Source organism: Leopardus geoffroyi, chromosome C3 (assembly GCF_018350155.1).
Source record: "Leopardus geoffroyi isolate Oge1 chromosome C3, O.geoffroyi_Oge1_pat1.0, whole genome shotgun sequence".
In the NCBI taxonomy this organism is placed as follows: domain Eukaryota; kingdom Metazoa; phylum Chordata; class Mammalia; order Carnivora; family Felidae; genus Leopardus; species Leopardus geoffroyi.
In genome coordinates, this window is record NC_059338.1 from 73353433 (window position 1) to 73370034 (window position 16602).

The window sequence follows — 16602 nt, forward strand, 5'->3', positions numbered from 1 at the left end:
CACAGATGCATTTGAACCTGCGTGTTATTAACGCTAAGAATCCACTAGGATAAATTTTGATGGGACATGTATGCTGTACCTTTGGTGAATTGTAATATTGATTCTGGGTCCCTTCTTGAGTAGTTAATGTGAACATTTTTTTCCTGTTTTCCAGTGTAGCCTGTGCTATCATGTCTATAATAGGGCAATCTCCTGGAACACTGCATGGGTGGGAAATGTTGGTGTTTTTTTCCCATTTTGATTGTCAGTTGTGGTTGGCTTGTCTAAGATACACAGTAAACATGTATATATTGCTTATGTTGTTCTGGCTTCCCCTTTCCTGATTTAAAACTCTTGGTTCGAATTGGCTCTGCATATTGAACATACTATCTTCTGAGTGTGGACTTGAGGTGTGTGTTAGAACGCTGTGTTTACAGTGCTGCTTCAGTTGGCTGTTAGTGAATCTGTGTGGTAGGTTTCCTTTAATTCTTTTTTTTTTTTTTTTTAGTTTTTTTAACGTTTTTTTTTTTTTTTTTTTTTTTTTTAATTTATTATTAAGAGACAGAGACAGAGCATGAGCATGGAAGGGGCAGAGAGAGGGAGAGACATAGAATGTGAAACAGGCTCCAGGCTCTGAGCTGTCAGCACAGAGACCGGCATGGGGCTTGAACTCACGGAGCACAAGATCATGACCTGAGCTGAAGTCGGCTGCTTAACCGACTGAGCCACCCAGGTGCCCCCTTTCTTCAGTTCTTTTTAAAAACTTTTTATTTTAGAAAGTTTGAAGTATACATAAAAGTAGAATTGGATAATGAACCCTATGTCACCATTGTGGCCTTGTTTATCCTGTTTCCTCTTCCCCAGACTTTTTTTTTTTTTTTTTTTTTTTTTGCTGGAGTATTTTAGAGCTAATCCCAGGCATCATATAATAATAAAGTTTCACCCGTAAAAGTTCAATATGTGTCCCTAACAGGTATGAAATATAACCATAATACCTTTACCATGTCTCACATAATTAGAAGTAATTTAAAATCTTTAAGGGGATACCTGGGTGGCTCAGTCGGTTAAGCGTCCGACTTTGGCTCAGGTCTTGATCTCCTGGTTCGTGGGTCAGAGCCCCGAGTCGGGCTCTGTGCTGACAGCTCAGAGCCTGGAGCCTGCTTCGGATTCTGGGTCTCCCTCTCTCTCTGCCCCTCCCCTGCTAGCACCCTGTCTCTCAAAGATGAATAACTGTTTAAAAAAATAAAATAAAATCTTTAATAAAGCTGGATAATGTTTGATTTTCTCAGTTGTTTTTTTTTAAGCCTTTTACCTGTTGGTTGGCAGATCTCTAACACTTGCTTTACGCTATTTCAGTTTTGTTTTTGAATTACAGCTTTTGTTGATGCTCTTGAAGAAATTGTTATTTCTCTTATAGAATTTCCCACATTCTGAATTTGGCTGATCATATCACATGATGTCATTTAATTTGTAAGTTTTGAAACTAGTTGCTAGAAGTCAGCTAGACTGAGGTTCAACTTTGGGGGCAAGAATACTTGCTGTTGGCATGTCCTCCCCCCTAAGGGACAGCCACATTCATCATTTATCCAAATGCTGTGGCGATCCTTCCATCTAGTGGCTTTTGCAGGCATTGATGGTGGCTGCCTGGGGATTTTGTGTCAGAGCTGCAGAAACTGTGTTCTGATTTTGTCATGCCTTGTGCGCTTGTTTGCTGGAGGGTTTTTGTTTGCCTTTTTTTTTTTTTTTTTTTTAACTGTTTAGGTATCCTGAAATGTAGCCCATACAGAAAAGGTAGGATACATGCATAATCTTTTATTTACTAGTTTCAGAATGAGTTTGTTGGTGTCCTCGCAGTATCCAATGGTGAGTGATCCAAGTGAGAATTATTTTTAGTATCATAAATGCATACATTTTAAGATGATCTCTCTATCTATATATGTACACATAGGTGTATGTTAATTTACCATAGTCATTCTTCTGGATGGTTAGATTGCTGTTTGTAGATGTCTTCTGTGTCCCTAGGAAGTGACTCCACTGATTTTTTTTTGTAGTTTTCTGTTTATAGGCACTATAAAGCGTCCCAGGCTCAATTTGTACCTTTCTTGCCTCAGACTTGAAATCAGCCGCCTCTCTAAGGATCCTTGATTCCTTTTAGTGGGAAGTGGTATTTAGGGACTATAGTGTGGATACTATGGTAGTTAATTATGGGATGTTACTGCTTTTGGGCTTTTTTAGAGAACAGAGGTAGGACGTGTGTATTTTTTAGAAAGAGAAAAATAAGTCATGAGTTTATCCTGAAACTTCCAACTTAAATTTAAGACAAAAATGATTTCCTGCTTTGATATTGTTTGTATCTCATTTCTCTTTTGCTTAAAATCTTGCGGGTTTTTTTTTATAAGATTTTATCTTTAAGTAATCTCTACACACAATGTGGGGCTCGAATATACAACCCTGAGATCAAGAGTTGCACGCTCCACTGAGCCAGCCAGGCGCCCCAAAATCTTGGTGCTTAACACTAGCACGCTTACGTAGTCGCTTCATTATTCATGCATATGAAACTTGTGTGCCATTTCAGAATAACAGTGCCACTGTCACCACTAACAAGACCTCTGGATGCATCTGAACGTGCCTTTGCTCCTTCATTTTGTTTTCATTTGTATTCTTGTTAAAACGGCATTAGTTTTCCTTACAGCTCTCGTACTCTGTAGGACGTGTCACACCCGGGATGTGCAGTGAGACTACAGCCCCTGTCTGCAACTGCACGAGCACCTCGGAAGTTAGGCTTGTTTGTTTCACGTTTGCTTCTGACGGTTGGGGGCAGTGGGGACCCTCACGCACGAGAACGACGGGAGGGCCATTTTGTTCGTCCACTTCGGACCGTCGTTTGGTAGCGCTGACTCAGCTGGAGCATGCACCTTGACCTAGTGGTTCCGTTCCAGGTGGACCCACAGCAAAAATGCGTGCACGCGTGTGCCAAGAAACCTGTACAAGACTGGCCGTCACAGAGTAATTCGTAATAGCCCCAAGCAGGAATTAGCCCGCTGTTGGTCAAGGGTGGACTGGGTAAAGAATTGGGGCACATTCGTACAGTGAAGTACTATGCAGAAGTGGCTGTGAGGCTCCGTGCCCCAAAGAGTACATACTGTGTGATTTTCTTGTAAATTGGAAAAAAAAAGTATGTTTTCGAATCTCTGTTTTCTAATGTATATGCGTGTGTATCTCGCGGTGTGGCTCATCTTGACCGCTCGTTTAATGCTGGAACCTGCGTTCCCTTACATGCACACTTCCTATGCCTCATACCCTGCTGCACTTAGTAATTTTTAAAATAACACTAATCACTTGATAGCATACTGCATAATTTAGTTGTTTATGATGTTGTTGTTGTCTGTCTCCTCTAACAGAACGTAAACTCCACGAGGGCAGAAGAAGTGTGTGGGGGGAGGGGGGACGGAGAGACACTCGAGCTGGTGGCAGCTGGTTGACACCACATTGGTAGCTCAAGACCAAATACGGTGGATGTATTTATGCCGCAGGGGTCTGCCAGCGCCACAGATCGGGGCTTCTCCCCCGGCCTCTTCACAGAGCCAGTTGTTAAGTGCCCAGCAGCACATCCTGGTGCGTATCTCTATCCTTGTACACACACTGAGGCATTCGTGGCATCTGAGCAGTGCCTGGTGTGTAGGTGCTCGCTGAATTCTTGGATGAGCGAATGCAAAGCTGGACCCTTTTAGGATGGGTTAGGACTCAGGTTTATGAATTTTATTATTGGAAAAATTTTGAGGTGCAAATGGCAGAAACCTATCTGATACTAGCTAAAGTGAAAAAAAAAAAAAAAGAAAAGGAATATATCCTGTGATCTAATTTGGAATGGTTGGTATCTGGAAATAAGTGTCTAGAAAGTCAGCCAAGAAAAAAAAAGTACCAATAAATCCTAAAGGAACTGTAACTACTTTGGAAAATAAATGATGAGTCTAATACTTCCTTGATCCAGCCTTGTTTAAAATGACAAGAAATTAAAAATAAGCCCCTAGTCCCCCCCCCCCTTCCAAACCTCACACCATCACCTCATCCCTCTTCACCCCCAGCCCTAGGCAACCACATCTTTCCAACGGACAGACTTGACTATTCTGGACGTTTTATATCATTGGAATCATACATACAGTAGGTGGTCCTTTATGTCCAGTTTCTCACTCAGCATGTTTTTTTTTTTTTAAGTTTCTTTATTTATTTGACAGAGACTGTGTGAGCGAGCGGGGAAGGGACAGAGAGAGAGGGAGACAGAATCCCAAGCAGACGCGGTGTTTGAACTCACGAAACCTGGAGATCATGACCTGAGCCGAAACCCGAGAGTCAGACGCCTAACCGACTGAGTCCCCAGGCGCCCCCGGCTTAATGATTTTAGTGCGGCAGCTGCCGGTGCCATCGCTGTTCGGTGCTGAGCGATGTCTGGCAGTCACCACACCGTGCTTGCTTCTTGGTGTCCAGCCCGCCAGAGCCGGGCCTGGTGCTCTGGCCGGTGGTGGCAGTTCCGTGTGTGCAGAGCCTCCCCTTGTTCCCCAAGGCGACAGATAAATACAGAGGTGAAAGCCGTGGCCCGTGGGCCTGGCTTCCTGCCCTTCACCCCCTGAAGGTCTTCCAGCCTTGGCGGGCGGCTCGCTGACCGGGGCGTTTTCTGCACTTTTCACGTTGTCCTGCTGCCGGCTGTTGCGCCGTCTCGAATTGAGAAATCTCGAGTGGATGTGTGTCATTACAGTTTTCATTACAGTTGATTTAAAAGGAGGAAGGAGGAATCTTGTAACAAGTCAGCCATTTACAGACTCTTTTTTGTGCCTCTCTTGCCCTGCGAGGTTCAGTGTGGCTTGTGGATTTGAGGCGCTGCTGCTGTTAGGCCCTTTGCACAGAGTCAGAAGGAAAGAATTTCTGATTTCCGCCGCATCGTAGTAGGCGTGGCCATTTGTAATCAAAGACTGATGTTGCTAACAGATTTTTAGGGCCTGCCTCCTGTATTTAAATTCAGGCATTTATAAATCGAGGAGTTTGCTGGCCCAGAGTAAAACATTCACTGTGACCGTTGCAAGTCAGGCAGATAAGGCTTTGACAGTTGAGTTACTGTGGTTCTGGTCCTTGAAGAAGAAGCGTTAAATACCCTTTTTGTTCTCACAAGAGAACTTTTAAAATAGAGTGATTGTATTTAACATGCTCTGGGTAGAAATGTTTCTAGTTTCACAAACCCCTTAGGTGATAAGGGCCGGGTGTGGGGCTGTGGGCGTAGGTGTGTAGGGCTGTGTCGGTGGTGAGAACGGGACTCCCAAAGGGCATCAGTGGGGCCGATGAAAACCTCAGGCATCAAGATAAGTAAAAGTTTAATGCAGTGTTTTAAAAAGATAAACATTGGGGCGCCTGGGTGGCGCAGTCGGTTAAGCGTCCGACTTCAGCCAGGTCACGATCTTGCGGTCCATGAGTTCGAGCCCCGCGTCGGGCTCTGGGCTGATGGCTCAGAGCCTGGAGCCTGTTTCCGATTCTGTGTCTCCCTCTCTCTCTGCCCCTCCCCCGTTCATGCTCTGTCTCTCTCTGTCCCAAAAATAAATAAAACGTTGAAAAAAAAATTAAAAAAAAAAAAAAAAAAGAAAAGATAAACATTAACGCAAAAGATCCATGAGGGACAAGATGCCAAAATTTTAAAAATAGGATCAGTATTCCTCATTTCTCCTTTTGCCCCATGTGCTAATAATGTACAGCACTGTTACTTATTCTGTATTTCAATTTAGAGTTTAATTTGCTCTTAGTTCTCAAGGTAAAAACAGACAATTGATATTTTTACCTTTTAAGTGTAAGCACTTGAAGTTCTAAATGCCCTTGTAAATACTCTTAACTGCGTTCTTAAGCTTTTGATGTGGTGTTTTATTATCACTCTGTTCTGAACATTTTCTGATTTTCTTTCCTTCCTTCCTTCCTTCCTTCCTTCCTTCCTTCCTTCCTTCCTTCCTTCCTTTTCTTCTTTTGTCCGATATTTGACCCATGTGTTATTTAGAAAGGATTACTTTCTTGGGAAATATTGAGGACCTCACTAGAGATTTTTTCTTTAAAATAGTTTCTATGTTCACTTGTTATTTTGAACAGAAATACACATGGCACAAAATTCAAATGGGTAGGCAGGAAATGCTAAATCTCTGCCTCTTTGACGCGATTTTCCTTCTGCCGAATCCTCTGGAAGAGTCCGTCTTTCTAATTTGCAAACGTCTCTAGGTGGGTCTGTGATACACGAGGAAGCAAATGTGTGCATGTGTCTTTTTCCTTTACAATGAAATAACCACAGCTGACATATTTTTCTGTATCTTTTTTATTATTTGAAGTCCATGTCTTTAAAATCTTTGCATCTTAAGACTGTGAGTATCGCGTTACTGTTTTTATGCCGTGTGGACTTTTTTCATTAATGGGTGTTTCCAGTGTCAGTGAAACATTTTCAGCAAATACCTTTTTCAAACTGTATTTACTCATTTCTGTTGCCATGCAGGCTGTTCCTAGTTTTTCAGTATTGCACACAAACTTACGAATCATTTAAGCCTCAACTGCCTTAAACCTTAAAGGGGATTATTGGAGGTTTCTCAGCCCGATCCACCAGGAGCGACGGAGTGCTTGCCTTCTCTTGGGCTGTGACCTCTGTCCCGATCATTTCGGGGTCCCTAGTGCTTAATTCACTGAATCAACACGGGAGATGCAGAAGAGTGTCCTAGTAGTGATGCACTTTCATTACTGTTTCTGTTTGTAATACTTAATTCTCCTGACAGTTGTGGGAAGTAGGTGCTGCTTTTTAACTTAACTGATGAGAAAACCACATTCTAGAGAGAAGTTGTTTAAAAGGTGCCCAAAGTCATATATGTGCTATGGGACCAGGTTGGGATTCAGGGAGTACTTGACATAAGCCGAAGGGACAGCGGTGGGTTTGCAGGTTGAGGCCGGTAGAAAGCGGAAACGACCTGGGCCTCGGAGTCTCACGTGGCTCTGACTTTACAGAGTCTGATCTCACCCCAAGACCTTTACCTCTTTCAGCCTCAGCTCTCTCTTGAAAATGGTCTTAGTAACCTTACAGATAAAACTGCGGGTTATTCCATTAGCAGAGATGGATTTATTTGGGAAGAGCAGGGAACTGCAAACCCAGGCAGGCAAGCTGGGGTAGGACTGTGGGCAGAAGGGAGGTGAGGACTGTTCTTTTGTAGGGGAAGGCGGGGAGGTTGGGAGGGAGGAGGTGCCGCTCTGCAGCAGGGATGGCGTCCACCTGCGAGGTGTCTCTCTCCTGGCCAGACCTGCCATCAGGGAGGGGTGATCGGGGTGAGAGCAGCCCGTGCTGGCCTCCCAGCTCCGTTCCAAGTGACCTTTCCTTTTAGTAATCTTCCCAGTGGGTGTTGGTAATTATCTCAGAGTCAATTATGGGGTTAACTCATTACGGGGGGCACACGAAGCTCCCTTGTAGTATTGGATTAGTATCATGTCCTCCCTCAAGGACTGGTGATCGTCTCTCCCTTCTCCTGCCTCTTGGGCTTTGGGCATGTTCCTGCCATCTCAGGGCTTTTCCCCTCACCCGCAAAGGTGGACGTAGTCATATTCGCCACTTTGTTGTAAAGTAAACACACGACACTCCTTTAAAGCGGTTTTCACACTCCGATAAGCTTTTTTATACTGATCACATCTTACCGTCTTCAGCATTTTTAACTTTACAGTTCCGTACTGTTACAAACGTTCACGTTGTGGGGACACGGATCTCCAGAACTTTCATCTCGCACATCTGAAACCCTGTCCCCTTAGTCTTCTGAGGCGCTGGCACCATGGCTCACACCGTTCCGAGTCCCCACCAGTGGCTCCCAGGGCGGCTGCTTCTTCACATCCTGGCCAACGCATGTTGTTTCCTGTTTCCCAGCGTTTAGAAATAGTAGTCCTCCGAATAGGTGTGAAGGTGGTTTTAACTTTTTTTAATTGTAAAAATTTTAGGGAGCATTGGAAAAATGGCTATAAATTTCTTGCTGAATCGGAATAATGTCTGTTGATATCCATGTGACAAAAGCAAAAGCATGGAGAAGGGCCGTTGACCAAGGAATCCACCAGCCACTGGGTAGCCGTGTTCGGGAAGAGAAGCCACCTTCGTCCCGGCTCCACTTAGAATACGGCTGGGGGAGGGCTGGGGGGAGGAACGGACCGTCCCGTAGACTCTGCCACCGCTGCTTCCTGACGACCGGGGTGTAGGTGGCGGAAGAGGTTCACGCTCACCGCCAGGGGGCCTTTCTTTCTGCACAGCCCCATCTCCCATGGGCGGCCCCGCAGGGGGTCTCAGCTGCAGACTGCCTTTTTTTTTTTTTTTTTTAAGTTTATTTATTTATTTTGAAGGAAAGAGGCAGAGTATGAGCTGGGGAGGGAAAGAGAGAGAGTGATTCCTAAGCAGACTCTGCATTGTCAGCGTGGAGCCGATGCAGGGCTTGAACTCACAAACCGTGAGAACATGACCTGAGCCGACACCGAGTCGCACGCTTAACTGACTGAGCCACCCAAGGCGCCCCGCCCCTCAGCTGCATGCTTGAAACGGGGCACTTTGCTGTCCGCTCAGTTAGGTGACTATCACCCTCGGGGTAAATCGGATTTACAGGGTAAAAAACATACGGTGGTGACATGATTGAGTTGGCCGTGTGTAGGCATGTTCAGTAAAAGCTTCAAGGTTCATTTGGAGGGCGTTAACGTTAAAATAAATAACTACTTGATTATCCTTTGATATTTGTTACTTGGCCAATATAAGCAAAAACCCCCACTGTGTTTTATAATGTAGATCATTAGGTTGATCATTTTGGTGAGTTGCTTGTCCTGTTCTGTGTTAGCTGGCCTCCACTAGCATATTTGAAAAACTAAAGTGGCATTTTCTTACAGATTTCAGGAGCCTTTTTTTTTCTCTGTTTTTCTTTTAACCTTGATGACAAAGGAGTGCTTGGGTGACTCAGTTGGTTAAGTGTCTGATTTCGGCTCAGGTCATGTTCCCAGGGTTGTTGGATTGAGCCCCAAGTCAGGCTCTGTGCTGAGCATACGGCCAGCTTGGGATTCATTCTCTCTCTCTCTCTCTCTCTCTCTCTCTTTTCTCTCTGCCACTCTCCCATGCTCTCCTGTGTGTGTGCTCTCCCTCTCTCTCTCTCTCTCTCAAAATAAATAAATAAACTTACAAAAAAAAACCCACTTGATGACGAGTAACCTCCCGACAGTTCTAAATCTAGAATTTGCTTTCATCTCCTTAAGAAATGGCCATTAGTGTCTGGGAAGATATTCTAGTTCACTATTGTCTGAATTTGTAGTAAGTTTAGAATGTTCTGCCTCATGAGGAATGGCAGTTGTCCTCCCATTTCATAGATCTTCGGTCGCCTAATTCATTGTGATGTTATTTCCTGGTGATTTTGATATCTGTCTTGGGTAACAGCTACACGTCCAGCATGTACCATGATGGCGTTTATCTGCAATCGGGGCGGGATTGCTGACTCCGGGGGACTGTCACAGGAGCCGCGGAATTTGGTGAATTGGAGTGTGGCCTAGGGATGAGAGCAGTTTGTATCTCATATTCTTTCTGTGGGCACATTTCTTCTCTTCCTCTCTTTGTCCCTGTGGCCCTTACAGTCGTTCATTCATCCTTTGTGGGCCTAGCGGGGCCTGTTTTCCTGAGTCTCTGGAAACCTTTGCAGCCTCCGGAGGTGTGAGTGTGCATGCTGGCAGGCGTCCGAGTGCGGGTACGTGTGTACACAGACCGGTGGGCTGTGGTGTCAGGTCGTGTCACTTGATGTCTCTGTTCCTCAGTTTGTTTACATGTCACATGTGGCTTGTTAACATCCTCTGTCTCACTGGTTGTTGCAATTATTAATTGAAACAAATAGGTGAAGTTCCGCAACAGAGGAGTGAGGAGCACAGACTGGATGGAGCCTGACTGCCTGAGTGTGATTTCAGCCTTGCTACTGAGGAGTTCTGTGACCTTGAACCAGTTACTTACCTCTGTGTGCCTCGGTTTTGTCATCTGTTAAATGGGGGTGATAGAACCTCTCTCCTGAAGTTGGTTATTAATAACTGGGGCAGTAGTTTAAAAGTGTTTAGAATGGGGTTTGGCACAGGGTAAGCATTAACTTGGGCTCCCCATTATGCCGTTCTCATTATATTTTTGTTGCTGGTATTGCTATTGTGCTATTTTGTGACTAGCACACAGTCACTGCTCAGGTGATAGGTGTTGTCATTGTCCTTGTTTTACAGATGAACAAACTGAAGTTTCAGACAGTGAAATGAGTCTTCTTTTGTCTCACGGATGGAACTGGGGCTTCTTTGTGTCTCCCAGTTGCAAATTCAGTGCCTCCCTCAGCGTCCCCAGAGTTCTTCAGAGGAGCAGAAGGGAGGAGGTATAGTAATTGTTAGAAAGTTTGCAAGGACAGCGAGTGACACCATCACCTTTTGGACTATGTTATATTTTGAGACCTTTTTACCTATTTATCTTCAGAACATGATTATATCCTTCCTTAGGACTAAATTTGTTTAGTCCATATCAAGTCTTAATTTTTGTTGATAGATTAAAATTATTTCTGTTTTGTGGTGGAGACAGTGAGGCACAATGACATAGAAGTTTTAATTCTGTGAGTCTTAATAGAATTAAGTTTAGGATAGGATACCCAACTTTCAAGAGTTAGGGTGTGTTGTGATGGTCAGCTTCTAATTGGAGGTACTGTTATAATAGTAACTGTGACAGTAAATCTGTAACTCTTGATAATGCAAACATAGAAGAAGTAAGAGAGATTTTGAATTATGTGTGTATAATATGGATTACCGTTCTTCCACATTCCTTTTGTTAGCTGACTTGAAAGTGTTTACCACGACTTTACTCTTCTAAGAAATACTGACCTGAAGTATTACATAAGGCCAGCAAATAAAACCGTGTAAGTACAGGAGTGTGTGAGAGTCAGACTTGGCATTTGTGTGATTTGCTTTTGGTGACATTTATAAGCAGCTTGCTTTCATTCATTTATTCATTCATTCATTCATTCAAGGGGGTTGGGCAGAGAGAGAGAGAGAGAGAGAGAGAATGAGAATCCCAAGCAGGCTCCACACTGGGGTTTGAACCCATGAACTGTGAGATCATGACGTGAGCCAAAATCAAGAGACGGACGCTTAACCGACTGAGCTACGAGGCGCCCCAAGCAGCGTCTTTCTTAATAGCTCTTTCTAGTACTTTCTCACTTAAGGTTTCTGTAGGGAAGCCGTGTGGAACAGCACTGCACAGTATATGCAAGGGTTTAGAAGTCCCTTCTTTGCTTCCTAATCTTGCTGTCTAATCTCACACACTATTTTCATTTTTGTTCTGCAAGTTGCAATGAAGTTCTCATAGGAGTATCGGAGTACTACAATTGTGTGACTTATTTTTTATGTGGGGTGGGGAGAGGCAGTCCGCGCGGTTTTCCTAGGATTTATGTCAGTTTTGCTTTTTTCCATTTTTTTTATATTCTTGAAAGAGCAATGTTTTTATATTGTTTACTTTGCTTGTTCAGTGACTACTTTTCAAGCCCCTGAGCTGAGAGAGGTCTCGGAGGTAAAGCTGCGCCCAGGGTCAAGGCAGTCCGTGCCATTACTGAGCTTGGTGTCGGGTCTTGACGTGTAGAATATCTAGATATGGTTTCTGTGGACATGGCCTCTGAAAGAGAATAGCAGGTCCCTCTGCCATCTCCTCGTTACCTGTAGGTGATAGAAGGATGTGTGGGGTGTGGCCTGTGCCTCTTACTGTTTCAGTAGCAAGGCCCGGAAGACGGTATGTGTGGAACAGACAGAATTCCTTCCTGCCGTGGAGACTGGGTTGTCGTGAGGGCAGCCGGACGATAAACGTACCGTAGAATTGTGTAGAATCAGTTGTGTGATATTTGAGAAGGGGACGGGGCTGTGGGAAAGTGAAGCAGGCCGAGCGCATGGCACAGGCGGTGTAAAGGCAGGCACATACCTGGTGTGGGCACAGGACAGCAAGGAGGTCGGGGTGTTGAAGCCCAGGAAGTGGGAGCCAAGAGATGGCGAGCCAGAGGGTGTGGGTGGGGGGGGGCCTCGCGGACCACGCTGAGTGTGCAAGCACCTGTGCCGGCAGACTCGGGCAAGTGTTGGTGAGTTTTAGCGGAGGAGGGAAACGGTGTGACGGCCGATCGGAGGGGTTTGGTGCGGTCGCGGGCTGGGAGCTGAGTGTGGGGTGGAGAGCTGCGGCCGGGGGCCCGGGCAGACGCCGTTTGGATTCATTTTAAAGGCCAGGTATTGGGCTTTGCTGATGGGTTGCTTTGAGGAAGGAGACCGGAGTCCGGGATGCCTAGGGTCTGCGGCGCGAGCAAATACTAGTATCTTTCGTACAGATTTTAATGAAATGTTTACCTGTCAAGTAGGACTTAGCAGAGTTGCTTTTAACTGTACTGGTACTATAAAGGCTTTTTAAAAAGAAATTACAGAACTTTTTAATGACCGATGGCCTTTACGTTAGTATGTAGAATTTCCTAAATCAGAGAGCATAAAGGGACTGCTCACTTTTTTCACTTATGTTACCATTAACTGTAGGCCTTTCTCGTTCTTTCCAAGCTGTCACTGGATTGGAGATCTAAAAGCATAACTTGTCTTTAATATTTAGCAAGAGGAACGTAGGAGGAATGCTCTCACAGAGTAGCGGGTCCTCATGTAATTTTTCAGCCCTTTGGCCTTCAGCCAGTGCTGCAGCCTCCAGACCCACACCGTCCTCTTCTGTAAACACTGGGAGTGAGCTGCTCTGTGAGTTGTGTGACGGGTGAGACCCGACGGCGTTCCGTGTGGGCGTCTCGAGCAGGACCGCTTCTCTGTGCGCCCGGGCACCTTCCTCCATGCTCGCCCTCACCAGCTGTCTGCTCTTCTCGGCGACCCCGTTACTTCCAGCTCTTTCCCCGCTGGGCACTGTTTGCTGGCCTGGACGAATCCTTGCTTCTTTGGTCTTGTCATCTTTTGTGCCCCCGGGACTTTGCTCCCCAGCAGGTACTGCTTGGATATCGAGACGAGATACACATTAGCTTGGTGGGCGGAGAGAAAGCTGCCAGGCTCTGGTTACTGTGCCGTCAGAGACTCAGCTTCTCCTCTCCTTCGCTGCCCACACTCGACTTTCTTTGTCCTCGAGAGCTCCCAGGTCTGTCCTCTTGTCTCCTCCTCTGCACTGTGCAGGCTCCAGCTGCCACCACCACCTGCACCGACCCCTCTCTTTTCCATGTGGCTGGTGCTGTGGGGTCTCTTCAGTCTGGCTCAGAAACCCCTGCTGGTGTGTGTGTGTGTGTGTGTGTGTGTGTGTGTGTGTGTGTGAGAGAGAGAGAGAGAGAGAGAGAGACACACACACACACAGAGAGAGACAGAGAGAGACAGAGAGAGAGAGGGGGAGGAAAGACCCCTGGCTTCTTGGATGACAGGTGGGCCCAGTGAAGCTGTGTCTCTCCATAGCTGTAGGGCTCCGTGTTTGCTCATCTTTAAAGGATGTGACAGCCCTGATTTTGCTTGGGAGTTGTGAAAATTGGGTGTGATTGGTATCTGGTGTGTAGGATATCTTTGGCAGCTAGTAAAGGTAGCTTTTATTTTTTAACTTTTGAGTCATAAGTTGCAAGAGAGACTCAGTTTGCTTGAGTTGTTGGTACAGTCTGTTACTTGATGGTTGAGATTAAACCCCTGGCCGCTCTCAGGGGTCTGAGCCAGCTACCAGACGTGCTCCTGGCTGTGCTTAGATCCTTCCTATGAAGGCAGCAGGCCTTTAATGTCCCGAGCTGTCCTCAGTGATCTGTGTGCTTGTTTCTTCCGTTCTTTTCCTAGCTTGCTTGCCTGTGTTTTTCTGAAACCCCTTTTCTTCCCAGTGTTGCCTGGGGTCAGAGTTCACTCTGGTGAGTGATCTGTTTTCACTGGGGCATCCGAGAGGTCATTTGAGCTCTGACTGCTATTAGGAGGCGGAGGGTAAGGCCTGGAGACAAAGCCATCCTCAAGAGGAGTGTGTTAGGAATGCAGCTAGCTGTCCTGGGACATCCCTGGACACAGGCCTCTTGTTCTCCTGAGCCTTTTTCGGCTCTTGTTTTCACAAGTTAGTGAATTTGTAAAGCCTCGGTCCTGTTCACAGTTAAGCAGAAGACTCGATTTTGTCCTAGTTTATGGGATTTACTAGTGACAGAATTACCCTTGTGCTAGGAGAGCTAGCCCGTGTAGCGCCTGAGTGTGTGTTACGGGTGCTCAGACCAGACAACAAAGCCTCCGGGAGCCCAGTTATGTATTGTCTTACTGCTAAAGAGGAATGTGTTTAAGGAGCTGAATTTGAGAGACGACCGGACTGTCTCCCAGTTTGAATGGAAATAGCGTAAGTAGTTTGCATTTTTTAAGAAAGAAAAGTTACTAGCACAGATTGTTACTTTTCTGTCCTCTTTCTCCAGTATGGGTTTAGTACTCACTTACATTTTGAAATTAAGAAAAGAAATCAGATCATGCCTCTTGGATTCCTCAGTATTCCCTCAGCTAATTTTAAAAGAATCTATTAACTTCAAATTCTGGTTTTTATGTGTTTTCTAAATACAGTTTTGTAAATTTGCTAACTTACTGTGAAAGTGGCAATCAGAAAAAAGACTTTTCCTCAGAAATATCTGGGTTCCTCTAGACATATGCTTTACAGGCTTGTTTTTAATGTTGAACAAGATTTTTCCCCCTGGTATTATTCTTTTTTCATCAAGATAAGTATCTTAAGTCTTAAGGTCAGCATTAGGCTGGTAAAATGCCAAAGGCATGACTTTGAAAACAGAAATAGTTGGAGGAGCCATCTACAGACATGATCTGGGTCACACTTGATTCGCAGCTTCCTCAATTTTAGAATCGCCTGTTGGTTTTGTGAGCAGAAGTCTGCCAGATGAATTGAACAGAAGGGTGGGATTAGCATATTAATCGGGCCCTGGCTGCCGGCCGCCCTTTCCTCCTCCCTCTGCCCCTCCCTCCCTCTCTCCTTCCCTGAATGAATCTCGGAACACAGGCCCGAGGTGGGGTCACATTACTAGCCAGTTTCATTCTGCTCAGGAGCTTAATCTGGCCAGGATGGTCTGTGTTTCAGATTGCGGAAGCGGGAGAAGATTCTGTAACTGAGAGGCATTCTTCAAGCTGCTGGAAAATATTACAGAAGGAACACCTCCCAAATGTTGCCTCAAGCTCTGAGAAAAGGAGCACCCGGGGGAAACTTAGTGTGGCTGTGGATCGAAGCGAACCCTGTGGGAGCGATGAACGGGGACTTGGTGCGCGGACGCCTGGCCTGATCTTGAGAGGCCTGAGTTTATGTTGGTGGATCTGGCGGGCCGAGAGGCCCTGAGACCAGCAGGTGCCGTCTGTATGGAGAAGAGCGGCTGTGGTCCATTTCCAATGTGTTGGGCTAAAGGTATACGTAACTTAAAAATCTGTTTGGTTTAAATTTAATTCAGATTCATGCTTTTGCACTAAAAAGGTGGATGAGAGGTTTTCAGAATTTATTTCAAATAGATTTACAATTAAATTTAAGGAAAAATGGAAATTGATGTGGTATAAGTTTGCAGCTCTTGCCATAAGACCAGCTAGATAGTTTTTAAAATAGTAAATAAAAATATTTTTGTGGAAGTGCATTTTCAGTAAGTTATCTTTTTGGTGCTTGTCCTGTGTCTCTTATAGTTGCATGTTTTATTTTGTGTGTGTGTGTGTGTGTGTGTGTGTGTGTGTGTGTGTGTGTAAGTTTTTATTTATTCATTTAAGTGATCTCTACACCCAACATGGGGCTTGAGCTCAGGACCCCGAGATCAAGAGCCATAGGCTCTTCCAACCGAGCCCGCCCGGTGCCCCTATTTTGTGTTTTAATTAAGACACCTATGTCCGTTCTATGATGTGGAAGTTTTTAAAGAGTAAAGAGACTGATTTTAACGTAAATAGGACTGGAGGAACAAAGAGAGACATGGTTTTTCTTATTTCAAAAATTGGTTATCTTTACTCACTGTAAAGATTGTGTATTTGGAACTCCATATTATCATAAGGTGGGCTTATCACTAAGGGTCAGTAATACTGTGAGTTAACATTTTCCAGTTTAATGTTGTTAAGGTTTTTATTTGTATAACAATAAAAATATAAAAGCATCTTCATTGTAAACATTCAAGACAGTATTTGGAAGCATGTTGAGAAGTTAAAAATGCCAGGTAATCCATGTATGAATAAGACCAAAACATTCTGCTGCTTCTCTTAACATACTAGTGAATATTAACCCTGGGAGATGAAGTCCTGAAAAAGGAATTTAAGAAAAATATTTATTATTATTTTAAAGAATATATTCAAGTATCATGTTCATGTCCTCAGGAAAGACTTTTAAAAGGAAGAAACCTGGGCTGGGAAGGGACCTGCAGACTGATTCAATTTAGTGTTTAGCTTAAAACTTTCAGCGTCACCAGGATGTTGATGTGCTAATGCCAGACCATAGCTTTGCTGTTAGATTGCTTTTCATTTACCGCGTTGTCAGCACCATCCGAAATTCTTATCTAGCCTTCTTAACATTTTTCTTCCCTTTTTGTCTCTTCTCTTCTCTTCTCTTCTCTTCTCTTCTCTTCTCTTCTC

General features: G+C 44.8%; 1 protein-coding gene across 24 annotated transcripts in view; it reads left to right on the plus strand.

Moving 5' to 3' along the window:
- PTK2 (protein tyrosine kinase 2) overlaps nt 1–16602 on the plus strand; it is a 256802-nt gene that overhangs the window by 44874 nt on the left and 195326 nt on the right. For 17 of the 24 annotated variants that reach the window (XM_045453525.1, XM_045453544.1, XM_045453522.1 and 14 more), the window contains one exon: nt 15092–15409. The exons of 6 other annotated variants lie outside the window; for them this stretch is intronic. In XM_045453525.1, the coding sequence (XP_045309481.1) occupies nt 15310–15409 (100 nt within the window). In that variant the 5' untranslated portion in view covers nt 15092–15309. Of the gene's footprint in view, nt 1–14023; nt 14354–15091; nt 15410–16602 lie in introns of those variants that run through there. One more of the 24 variants, XM_045453526.1, reaches the window with a different exon arrangement.